The sequence below is a fragment of the Colletotrichum orchidophilum genome, assembly GCF_001831195.1.
Source record: "Colletotrichum orchidophilum strain IMI 309357 chromosome Unknown Scaffold_270.1, whole genome shotgun sequence".
In the NCBI taxonomy this organism is placed as follows: Eukaryota; Fungi; Ascomycota; class Sordariomycetes; order Glomerellales; family Glomerellaceae; genus Colletotrichum; species Colletotrichum orchidophilum.
Window position 1 is genome coordinate 7,508 of NW_019173226.1, and position 12,140 is coordinate 19,647.

The window sequence follows — 12,140 nt, forward strand, 5'->3', positions numbered from 1 at the left end:
TACCGCATGTGAAAAGATGGTTCAGGCGCCTGGGAAGGAGAAAAACAAGTCTTGCACCGCGCTGAGCTGCACAACTTCTCCCCCTCTCGAACAGGTCAGCCGATGGGAGCGCTTTTACGGATAAATACGTGATGCGGGCGAGGGGCTAGGACTTCGGAGCCATTCGCGCCGTGCTTGTTCCCGCTGATCTATTCATGGATGTAAGTCTCATGCCTGCTATGTTGCGCAGATAGAACGGGGCATTTAAAATGGGCTCTACACTTCACCTACTGGGTTACATTGAACCTTCTACTAGTGTAAGTTGAGAAGGGGTTTATTGCGAATTGCTAATTTGTTGTGCCCAATGCAATGGTAAGTTGCCCTCAACGGGTCCAGACGGGATGCCGACACTCTGTTGGGCGGGCGCCGCACTCAGGGAAAAGCTAAATTTGTTAAACTCATTTAGGGAACGGCTAACCGGATTCTTTGCATGTAGTTCTCAGATGAACATGGCCGTCTCATCCAGGGTTGCGCTCTGCTCATTGGTGCAGTTTGGTCCCAAGGCACCGTCTCAAACTCACTCTAAGCTTTTTGGGGGCAGGGATTGTCCCAGAGGTCGACAAAGCTTAAACGAAAGAACGAGGCGTAGCATCCAGCTAGCGGAAAGCTTGCGGTGGGAGAGAGAGTCAGTCGACGTTGTTCAAGAATTGGAAGGGGAAAGCAGCATAGCGAGGGCCTGGCAATGATGCTCGGTTCATGTCTATGGTGTCACCTGTGCTCTCATCTTTCCCAGAAAGCAGACGAGGTCGATAGTCTGACCTGGATGCTTGTAGTGACGCCTGGACGGAGTTCGCGTCCGAAAATTCTGTGCTAGAAAGGTTGAAACCGTGGTGGGGAGCTTAAAAGAAGATTGCAGGGTGAGCAGCGATACGCTACGGGAATGGGAACCCCCCTCGGTGAGTCGGTGACTTGGTGACCAGGTCACTCGGCGACTCGGTGCGGAGCCGATGGCCGGAACGGCAAGTGGGACCAGCCCGAAGACCAGACCGAAAGCGGGCCGCTGCCACGGGCGAATAGGTCAAACTCCGGGACTCGAATACCTGTGTACCTCCCTCAGCAACACAATTCACGGCCCAGTAATCCAATTTACAGGGATGATTCAATTCGAACTTGGGCTCTCGAGAAACCAGACCCATGTTTCGGTGCTAAGTGATCGACCAAACCATGAGAGCATTCCGATAGATGCGCCTAGATCTTTGGTAAAGGCGAGTGACAGACAAATTCGTCCAATCATTCTGAAGGTCTATAGTTATCCGACGATTTTTGGATGCTTTTCCTGCATCCGCCCGTGACGAAACGCGCAACATTTAGCGATGGTTCTAGAGACATTCAGGCAGTACACAGCATCACCTTTCAACTTGATATTCGACAGTCCAAGTCCAGAGAACCTGTGAAGTGAAGTCTGAACTTCTCGGCACTACAGGTTTCAACGGCGACATTACTGAGTTCTTGGAAGACGAGACCGGAAACACAGTGTTACATCGTTGCGCGGTCCTGGAGATTTAAGCTTACGACGTCGACTTCTCCAAAGACAGAGCCGAGCGGGGAGGGAACATTAAACTCGGCGCGCCCATGGTGAAGAATCGGATCCGACGTCCTAGCTCGTACTAGTCGGCCTCGGGCCACCTTGAAACCTGCGGGGGAAACTAAGCAAACCAACCAAGGTTTCGACGTCATCACATCTTTAACAAGGACGCGGCTCAGGATCTCAAGAGCTTCAAAGCACAACTCAACCCATCGGCCAAAAACGCCCATATCTACAGGTCTATACACCTTTGTAGAGCATCCAAACTACCCAAGGATCAAACATCCCCAGTGCCGTCAACCAAACCGCAAAGATGGCGACCACCAACATACCAAAGACAATGAAGGCAATCCGCGTAACATCCTTCAACGCCCCCTACGAAATACAAACCGTCCCCGTGCCGTCACCAGCCTCCCTCGCCCCCCACGACCTCCTCGTCAAAGTAGCAGTCGCATCCTACTGCCACACCGACAGCATGGTCTCCTCAGGCGTCTTCAACACAACGCTCCCCTGCACCGCCTCCCACGAAGGCTCCGGCACCGTCGTGGCCGTCGGCTCGGCCTCCGCCGCCAACGGAACCTTTACCCCAGGCGACAGAGTCATGTGCGGTCTACCCCTCCACCCGTGCGGCGACTGCTTCGACTGCACCCGCGCCCCGGAAACCTTTCGGCAGTACTGCAGCCGCATCGAGGGCCACGTCGGCGTGCACGTGGACGGGTGCTTCGCCGAGTACGTCCGCGTTGACGCCCGGTCCACCGTGCCGATCCCCGACACACTCTCGTTTCTCAGTGCCGCGCCGCTGGCGTGCGCGGGCCGGACGGTGTGGCGGGGCGTGGCGGTGCAGGCCGGGCTGCGGGAGGGCCAGTGGCTTGCCGTCGTCGGGTCCGGGGGCGGGCTGGGCCACTTGGGGATCCAGATGGCCAAGGCGCTGGGGTTGCGTGTCGTGGGGGTCGATGCGCGTGACGAGGGGCTCGCGCTGACGAGGGCGAGCGGCGCGGATGTCGTGCTTGATGCGCGACGGGGCAAGGAGGCGGTCGTGGGGGAGGCGAGGCGGGTTGCGAATGGCGGGGATGGTGTGGATGCCACGCTCAACTTGTCGGATGCGGAGGGTGCGGCGGGACTGGCGTGCGCGGTGACGAGGATGCATGGGACGGTGACCCAGATTGCGCAGCCGGATGAGGTGAAGATACCGTTCCAGGAGTTGGTGTTTCGCGATATCAGAGTACAGGGGAGTTTGCTGTGTTCGAGGGAGGAGAGTGAGGGTCTGATGGCGCACGTTGCGAAGAATGGCATAACGCTCAAGACGAATGTTTTTCACGGGTTGGATAAGATTCATGAGCTTGTTTCGCTTGTACATACGGGTAAGATGAGCGGCAAGGCTGTTATTGTTGTGGACGAGCAGCAGTTGGAGGCCGAGAAGAAGCTCGGTGCCAAGTTCTAACAGGTGAGGTTTGATAATTCAATACTCAAGACTCAAGACTCAAGACTGAGGACCTCTTTCTCTGATAATGCTGATGAAGATTATGCTGACATGCAACAGAATGCTTGGGTAGCCTCATGACTTTGTACGGTTAACCGAAGTCACATCCCTACGCTCCTTATCCCACGGACTCCCTCCACGGTTCGTCGGCGTATCAGGCGAATGGCTCGCAATCTTGGTATCAACAGGCGACTGCCGCAGCTTTTCGCGATCCTTGCTCCCACTAGTAAAGAACCCTTGCAGCTTCGACCCGATTCCCTCTCCCGAGCCGCTGCTACTGCCGCCGGTGCTAGGCCCATTACTCTTGCCGCTCAACGCCCCCGTCAACGTATTCGACCCAGGGCTCATGGAGGGGCCATGCGTCTCAATCGCCCTGGTATTCGAGTTGGCGCGACCGGGCCCGCCGCCAATCTCTCCGGCGTCGGAGGGGAACTTCTCCTTGGGGCCCTTGGGCGTGTCGCGGTCGGCGCTGCTGCCGCCGCGGTTGCCGGTGCTCAGCTCAGCGCCGCCCGTGGCGCCCGTGTTGGTGCCGATGCCTGCGCCGCCGAGGCCGTTGTCTCGCTTGGCGTCCGCGGCCTTTTTTCTCTGGTCGGCGACCTCGTCGGATGAGGGACGGGACTTGTCGGCGTTTGCGATTTGTTGGGAGGCGTCGCCTGAGGTAGTCGAGGGCTTGCGGACGTAGTAGATGCCGCCTCCGAGGAGGGCTGCTGCTCCCACAAGGGGGACTGCGTAGTTTTGACGGGACATTGTCGAGTGCTGTGCGCTGTGCAAAGTTCCTTCGATGGGAAGGGTTGTTTGACTTTAGGAAATAAAGAATGAGGAACGATGTTTTCACGGTTACTCGTTAATATTGTAATAGATGGGTTGATACCAAAGGACTGTGGTATTTGCAAAATTGCTGGCCCAAGAGCTCAGCTTTGTTTCAATCGGCCACCTGTGACGAGCCCATGGCATCATCCTTCAGATGAGCTAACTGCTCTCTCCTGCGCAATGTGCTGGACGTGCTAGACAGTGTCTCGTGCGAGGCGCAAATCGATGACAGCTTCTCGTGCGGGCAATGACATCAGCATTGTGGTGCGAACGGTCCGCGCTTGCGGAACCGCCAGAATTCCAGAGCGATCGGCAGGGACCAACATGAATGATGAGGCCATGATTCGCCAATGGGGGCTAGTCACCGCCCAATTCTCCAGAGAATGGCGAGCTAGTGAGACTTCTCATCTGTGAGCTGGAGACGAGGCTTGGGGCGGAACGGGACTGGCGTGGGTGCGTGGCTGTTGTGCAACAGTGAGAGAAGGGAACGCCCATTGAGATCGGATCGGATCTGGCTGACGCAGTGCAGCGGCCCCGAGCGGTACATGGCCGGCCTCGAGTGGATATTTTGCGGGATGTGGCTCCACACGGCAGCTCCGAGTCATTTGCCGGAGTGCCGGAGCAGCACGGCATCGGACCGGATCCAATATTTCTCATTGAATCGGAGCACATTGCTTCCTCTCCCCAAAGCAGTACACCTACGGTATCCTCAGCTCACGCCCCCCGCTTCAAGCCCACTCCCTGCTCCTCCATCCAACTCCTCTTGCGCGCCAAGACCTTTCTCAACACCATACATCCCGCGCCCGCAACCGACGCACCCAAACACAAAGCCTGCACCACCACAAACCCCGTCCCAAACCTCGCATTCACGTCCCCCAACCCCCTCGGCCGACTCACATACGCCTTGAGCAGCATCCCATTCATACCTTGCGTAAACGCCGGCAAAAACGCCGTGCACGGCAGCATCCACCAGCACCAAGCCCGATACCGATCCCAAAACGCCAACGGCAACGCCTCAATCTCGGCGCGGGTCCCGCGCGGACACGGGCACACGCGCTTGAGGCACGAAAAGTAGCACTGGCACCGCAGCCAGCTGGGCCGAACGGCAATGAGCAGCTCCGTGACCAAGAGGTAGGCGACCACGACGAGGGCGTAGAGGATGGCAAAGTTCGCCGTCCCCGTGGGGAGGACGAGCCATTCGTGGCGAAAGGCGCTCAGGAAGGGGTTGCCGGTGCACGGGTCCTGGGCGGAGTGGTAGCAGGCCCATTCGGATTCGGGGAGGGCGAGGGCTCGGCTGACGGCGCCCAGGTCGTAGGGGAGATGGGGGGATGATCCGATTATGCCCGCTTTTGACTTGGATGGGTATTCGTAGGCGAAGGAGGCGGCGAATTGGTGCATTGTGACGAGGTAAGTGTCTGGGTTGGTTGGGGATGGAATGATGCCGTTGAACTGTGGTTTTTGTTGCTCAGCTTCTGTTTGCAAGATTTTCTTCACGGTCTGGGGCAAGGCTTCCTACTAACCTGCACGATGGAGAGGCTCGATAGCCCGAGACGTTGAGCGCCGTCGCTGTCGCGAATGACCCATGTGCCACCGGCGAGGATGAGGATCTGGACGAGGGCGACAAAGAGCGCGAAGAAGAAGGCCAAAGCATGTAGGGCTGGGCGCATGAACTGCCGCGGACCGGGCGCGAAGGGCTCTGGTAGTGAATGATCCATTTCCACAACTGTTCTATCGATCGCACCGGTGGGCAGTGATGACGAGCTCTGAGTCTTGCTTCCCGCGATGTTGTCGTTGCAAGTCACGACACCAGGAAACCAAGTGGCTTTCTCCAGGCAGATGAACTTGGATTGATCTGGGCCCCGGGACAAGTGACAGGTTCGATCCAAGAGGAATGGACGACCTTAAGTACCTAGGTAAGCATCCGTATGGGTGGTAGGGTCTCAGTCAGCTCAGGGGCAGTGCCGCCACGACGGAGTTCCTCGGGTCCTTAAAATGACCATCCTGCACAAGCGCCGGGAAGGATTCTTAGCCTATTGGCCTGACCAAACCGTGCGGTTCGTATTCCATCAGGCATCGTTATTCAATGTCGAGGGCGAGACACCCAAGCTACCTAGAAACGATCTACATGCCAGTTATTTATGTCCAAAATCACGTTGGCAATGAATTTGAAGGTGAAAACTCCTTTAACTGAGATTCAGAATGCGGGCAGCCATCGCCACCGCTCCGAAGTCCTCCTCGTGCGCCATTCAGCACCGCTCGTGTTGCCTCACTGCGGAAGTCCGCCTCATCATTCCAATGCCGCTCGCATTGACTCACTAAATATAATTGTTTTATTCCTCTCACAGACGAAACCGCCTATTGACCGTACTCACTCCTCGGCCTTATCTGATCTCACAAAACATCCAGACCTCGCGTAGGAACAAGGGGAAGACTTGATCGGCACCTCATCCAGCAAGTCTAACGTCGTCCGCGATGCAGCGAAATAACGGTCCGCCCCGAGCCAGTAGTGCCGGTGACGGGGTAAGATGCGTCAGCATCCAGACCAGAACTTGAGCTGAAGTTAGCTTGTTGGGGTATTCATTTAAGCTTAACCCAGACGCGTTGTCCGTCTAGAGTGGAGAGCATTCTTGTAACACAGCAAGAAAACTTTGATGTCTCTGTGTTAGAGCCTGACTTGAAGCACCGGCATAATCAGTCACATATATGGATTTCTGACAACCTTGTCTTAACAGCAGTTCCATCTGTTGCCTAGTCTCAACTGCCCTTCCCTAGGATGACCATAATTGAGGGTCCACGTTGTTTCTCTCAAGTAGAAAATTATTCGATGACAATAAAGACGGGCCCGGCTAGGTGCCTGCACATGCACCTGTACCTGTACCTGGAGCGCGCATGCATAGCTTCCCCGGACGGCCATCCAGATGAGCCATATGCCACAGGCGGCCGGAGCGGTCTCTTCCTTGTTGTCTACTAGCTGACCATCAGCATATCCTCCTGGATAAGAAGGATACGTCAAACACACCCTCAAGACGGCTTCCACTTCTCAAAAGACTTGAAAACCGTCAGCCCCCAAACGCCCGCCGTTCTCCATCCATCCCTCTCCACGGGTACACTCGGTCCGACGTAGACCTGCCGTGGATGAACCTGCGCCATCTTTGCCAGATCCGACAGCTTCAACGAGTTCCGTGACAACAGAGCCCAGACGTCGTCGAACAAGACTGACCCAAGCACTCTCACGGTGCCGTCAAAGTTCTCATCCGGCCTCGTCGAGATTCCCGTCCTCTCTCGATGCCCCCTCCCCCCCAATGGCAGAGCCCTATTCTCCCTGTCCGGCTGCTCGCCGTCTATCTTGGCCACCACCACGAAAGGTCCCAGATCACCACGGGGGATGACCGGCTCCGCGTCATCTTTCGCCGGGTCTAGGTACGAATCGATCGACGCCTTGTCAGCGACCAAGAATGTGCCTCCGCTGAGAGTCATGAAGCCCTCGCACGCCGGAGTCTGGCTATACTCTCGATAATGCCTAGCACCGGATCAGTCAACCAATCTCAACACTCCCAACCGATGAGGAAACCCAGAAACACACCTCTTTGCCGCCTCAACGTCGCCCTCGGGGATCCCGTGCTCCCGTCCATCGATCCACCGCACCTTGCACGTCGGCTTCACATCAGCAGCCCCATCCACACCCTCCCCCCACGCCGTCACATCGTCCTTGAACTTTCCCAGAAACGCCCTCCACTCCTCGTCCGAATGCTCATACGAGACGCGATACCCAATGAACCCCCAGACCCTCAACGGGCGATGGACCGCCACCCGCATCATACTCTTGAGGCCAACGATCCACGGCGCCTCGCCCAGCGCCGGCGGCGCGTCCCCGGCCCCTCGCAACTCCCGCCTCGCCTGCTCATACTCCCTCATCTGCGACCGACACGTCTGCTCCAAGCTCCTCGGATCCGACGGCGCCAGACTCCTCCCCTGCCGCACATTCTCAAACGCAATCTGCATCTGCGCCGCCCGGCTGAGATACCGGCACCGTATCCCGTAAATCCGCGACCGGAGACGCATGTCGTACGGGTACCGCGTCATCGGCTCCCGCCCGTCATACCCGTTCCAGTCGTCCCGAAGCCTCGGCGCCGCAGACGTCAGGGTGCGGAGGGTATAACCCCACAACGGCACCATGATCTTCGTGTCCGCCTTATTCGTAATCTCCGTGAGGTCGTGGAACCGGTCCAGGATCTCCATCTGCGCCGCGGACGCCGGACCCTGCGCCACGGCCGTCGTAGCCCGCAGCCGCAGGATGAGCGCCTCCTTGAGCTCCCCGATCCGCGCCATCACCCAAGCGTGCGCCCTCGCCGACACGGTCTCGACGAAATCCACAAGGTACTCCTCCCACAATGCCGTCACCGAGACCGGATCCCCGCCGCCATCGCCGCCGACGCCCCGCCCCTTTGCCCTCCGATACGCGTTCAGCGCCCTCTCAAAGTCGTGACAGGCGTCCCAGACGCCGTTGCACCCCTTTCGCATCCGCGCCTCGTTGTGCGGCAGGTTGAGGTACTCAAACGCGTCGACGACGGCGCAGAGGTGCTGACACGCGCGCTTCATATTGTCGACCTCGTGCAGGCCCCGCTGGCGCCACCGCGCGAGCGACATGGGCGGCGCGCCGGCGAGGAGGCGGGATTTCATGTGATGCAGGTCGCGGTCGCACGCGGTGCTCGTCGAGGTGACGATGGAGAGGAGGTCGCCGAGGCCGGCGACGGCGGCCATGGCCCTGTTCATGAAGGAGTCTACGCGGATCGTGCAGGTGTTGAAGGGTGGGGGGGCCCAGTCGTTGTAGGGGCGTACGCAGAGCGTCTTTTCGTCCTCGTCGTCGTCTGGTGAAGAAGATGATGATGATGATGAGGAGGAGGAGGAGCGGTGATACAATTGCTGTGCTGCGGGTTTGCCGCTAAAGAGGTGGCCGGTTCCCATGAGGAGGAAGGAGAATTGGCTCACGAGGTCTAGGGGGAGGGCGTTGACGTCGGCTGAGGGGTAGAGAGGTGAGAAGGACCATTGTGATGTTGGGTTTTGGGGAGGTACTTTGGGAGAAGAGAAATGCGCGCTTACGGATCATGACGAGATGGGGATGCGTGTAAGGAGGGTTGACAACGTCAATCCCTCGCGGAATGTTCATCGTTTCTGCGGATCGCCAAGACATGGTGATTATTTTTTCCCTTTCAAAGATACCAAGTGAGTTGACGTTGGAAAAGCAAAGACAACGCCACAGAGACTTGCTTTATATCCGTCAGCTTCATCCAACAACAACACCAAGTGTTGGACGTTTGGATGAGAATCCTACGGGGCCGGCCCCTCCCCGTTTCTGCCTGTTGGGGCCCTGTCGCCACCGCCCAATGAGGGGTGTGAATAGAGACAGGGGAGTCGAGATGACGAGAGGGAGAGACCATTAGTGGTCCCAATAGCCTGGAATGAAGGCTTGAGCGCTCCGAAACGGGTACCGCTGCCTGGACGAACGGCCTGGGCGAAGGATCTAGATTTCGGGAATAATCCGATGTTGTGTTTGTCTCTCTCTCTGCAAGCGGCGGGTGTTGTAATAAAGTGTGGGTTTGGAGGCGAGAGGGAGACATGAGAGGGTATCTTGGATGAAGTAAAGAATAGGAATGTATGTGTGAGTATGACCGCCCCTGATCAGAGAGTGTACTGAGCCCCACGGAAATGCATCTTTCTGTTCCATGGTAGACGGGGCAATCGCCGTCATCCAGGCTTTGTTTGTCAGATGCGTATTTGAAAACGGCGTCAAATCCGGTTATGGGGTTGGTTCCCAACTCAAGTACGTACATACGGATTGGCATAGGGAAATTTAAAAGACACCAGATGTCGACACAAGGTAATGGTTGAGAAATGTGTCTTACTACCTCACAAGAGGAGACCCCAGCCCCCTCGGAGGAGACGAGGCCATGATCTTTGTCTACCAGCCATGCCATCTATCAACAGATGGTTGTGTGGGTGATTCCAACTGGCATGAAAGTCGACGAATCGCATCATCATACGATGTGCTCTTCAAGCAGATGTCATACTGGCTTGCTGATACGCAAGAGAACGTGGCATCTGAGTTTCGTCCAAGTTTTCGTGTGACCCCACCTAGTGTTGAATATATTTCGATTATGTTCATTTGCAGTATTTGCAAAATAACGCTCTCCAGAGTATTACTCCCTCATGGCCCTTCAAGAAGCCAACTGAAGCAGGTCGAGAGCCCCTTGGCCCATCCATACGTGAACTCCGGCGCTACACTAAAACATGAATAAAACACAATAGGTATGGTACTGACAAGATGTCGACAGACAAAAATCGCTGAACGATGCCGCCAAAAATGAGAGCTGCCCACCCCCCCCCCCCCCCCCCCCCCCCCCCCCCCCCTCCCCCCCCCCCCCCCCCCCCCCCCCCCCCCCCTCGCCCCCCCCCCCCCGCCCCCCCCCCCCCCCCCCCCACCCCCCCTCCCCCCCCCCCCCCCCCCCCCCTCTCTCTCTGCGCCATTTTCACCTCAGAGGCCACCCTTCCTTCTCCCGGTACAGAGGCGGCCCCGGCATATCACCCTCCATCTCGAAAACCTCATTGGTATCAGGCAACTCCTGCGGCCGCTCCATCGTCTCCATCTCCATCACCGTCGTCGAGTCGAGCTGTGTCGTCGTGGTGGGCGAGTTGAGCGGCTCGTCACCCACAATCGTCGTCCCCGTCCCCGGTCTCGCCGTACTGGGCGAGGTGATGTCCAGGGAAGACTTGCCCACCGGCGCCTTGTGCGCCATCGTCGGCGCCACAGAATCTGATTTCGAATCGCTGTCCCCGCCGCCGCCGCCGCCGCCGCTGTTCTCGCCCGACGCCAGCTTTTGTAAGTGTCGCCTCTTTCGTCTTCGCCACAAGATCATAAAGGTCAGCAGCGCCAGCACGAGCGTCCCCACGACCGATCCGACCGCGATCGCTACCGTCGTGCCGACCGAGATGCCGCCTCCTTCTCCCGATGATGACCCGCCACCCGGTATCGTCGTCGGTATCGCCGTCGCCCCCGAATTCGAATGACTCCCCGCCAGTGCGCCCGTCCCCGACCCTGTGATTCGTCCCGTCTCCGTCGGTATCGGCCCCGTGTACGTCGCGCCCGGCACCGTCGGATCCGTCTCCAGGATACTCAAATCCCTGCTCGCCCACCGCACCTGCACGGCATACACCAGCGCAAGCTGCGTCGTGATGTGATTATTGCTATTATAATACGACTTTATCGGCTCCGTGGAGATGCACTTGCTGTACCCGTAGCTCTTGGTGTCCGTGTAGCAAACGTAGCCCGTCGGGCAACACAGCCGCGGCGTCTCCCCCACGGTCACGGGCCCGCCCATGCCGATGAAGCCGCCCTGGGAGGTCGCGAGCCAGGTCGGGAACGCGCAGCCTTCGGTGTAGCCCGAGGGGCAGATGCCGGGGGAGTAGTAGCCCCAGCTGTAGTCGTTGACCTGGCGCCATGACGTCGGCATGCACACCACGCTCGAGAGGGGCGGCGTGATTGTGTTTGTCCAGTCGAGGGGGTTGCAAAAGTCGGGCGTTGTGAAGACGGTCGTCAGAGGCGCCGCGCCTCGTTGGGTTGTCATAGGATTCGGGTCGGACGTCGTCGTCATTGTGGGCTGTGTGTGGTCTTTTTATGAACTATGGGAGAGAGAGATAGAGAGAGAGAGAGAATCTTTGACCTCTCTACGCGAGAGCATGCAGTAGACCGACGACTGCTTTTCTTTCGTACTTTGTGTAAGAAAATCAGACCAAAAATCAAATCACAGGTACGGAGATCCCTTGACTGTTTTGTTTTGGTGCTTTTCGTATCCTTTCGAGTTTGCCCCCTTCTACTCCATGTTCTGCCCTACGAATCGCAGAAGGAGGGGCAGGCAGACGTGCGTTTCTTGGCCTCGTGGGATGCTCCCGCTTGCTTGACCCAAAAATTCTCCGAAAATTGAAAGTGTTCGTCGTGGGGGGTGGCAGCGAGCAACGTGGTGAACTCTGGTGGGCCGCCTGGTGGGATATCAAAATGTGTCTCGGTGAACGAAAGCAATACGAGCTGGAGGTCTTCCCAGGCGTAATACCCGTCAAAGTTCAATCAGCGTTGACGATAAGTTCAAGGCGACAGAATTGGTCGGGAAGTATAAAGTTAAGATGGTAAATTGGCAGAAGAACACGAGCACAGTCCCCCCCAAAAGAGCAAACGGCCAGACTTTTTCGGCTTGTTGAACAGAGTTCCCAGCCAGCTATCCGATGACGGGGATC

The 12,140-nt window shown here is 57.5% G+C and overlaps 5 protein-coding genes across 5 annotated transcripts; 1 reads left to right on the plus strand and 4 right to left on the minus strand.

Annotated features, from left to right (window-relative positions):
- Positions 1-1,877: 1,877 nt before the first annotated feature.
- CORC01_14325 (alcohol dehydrogenase GroES-like domain-containing protein) lies at positions 1,878-3,005 on the plus strand (the record flags this gene model as incomplete). Its single annotated transcript, XM_022625936.1, has 1 exon — positions 1,878-3,005. The coding sequence occupies one exon, from the start codon at positions 1,878-1,880 to the stop codon at positions 3,003-3,005; it is 1,128 nt and encodes a 375-aa protein (XP_022467554.1).
- Positions 3,006-3,119: 114 nt separating this feature from the next.
- On the minus strand, positions 3,120-3,791 carry CORC01_14326 (uncharacterized protein; the record flags this gene model as incomplete). The annotated part of the gene is made up of 1 exon (XM_022625937.1): positions 3,120-3,791. One exon carries the CDS (start codon positions 3,789-3,791, stop codon positions 3,120-3,122), a length of 672 nt encoding a protein of 223 aa, XP_022467555.1.
- Positions 3,792-4,568: 777 nt separating this feature from the next.
- Positions 4,569-5,569, minus strand: CORC01_14327 (uncharacterized protein; the record flags this gene model as incomplete). The annotated part of the gene is made up of 2 exons (XM_022625938.1): positions 4,569-5,303; positions 5,375-5,569. The coding sequence occupies 2 exons, from the start codon at positions 5,567-5,569 to the stop codon at positions 4,569-4,571; spliced, it is 930 nt and encodes a 309-aa protein (XP_022467556.1).
- Positions 5,570-6,875: 1,306 nt separating this feature from the next.
- CORC01_14328 (uncharacterized protein) lies at positions 6,876-9,045 on the minus strand (the record flags this gene model as incomplete). Its single annotated transcript, XM_022625939.1, has 3 exons — positions 6,876-7,374; positions 7,438-8,872; positions 8,955-9,045. 3 exons carry the CDS (start codon positions 9,043-9,045, stop codon positions 6,876-6,878), a joined length of 2,025 nt encoding a protein of 674 aa, XP_022467557.1.
- Positions 9,046-10,381: 1,336 nt separating this feature from the next.
- Positions 10,382-11,503, minus strand: CORC01_14329 (uncharacterized protein; the record flags this gene model as incomplete). The annotated part of the gene is made up of 1 exon (XM_022625940.1): positions 10,382-11,503. The coding sequence occupies one exon, from the start codon at positions 11,501-11,503 to the stop codon at positions 10,382-10,384; it is 1,122 nt and encodes a 373-aa protein (XP_022467558.1).
- Positions 11,504-12,140: the final 637 nt, after the last annotated feature.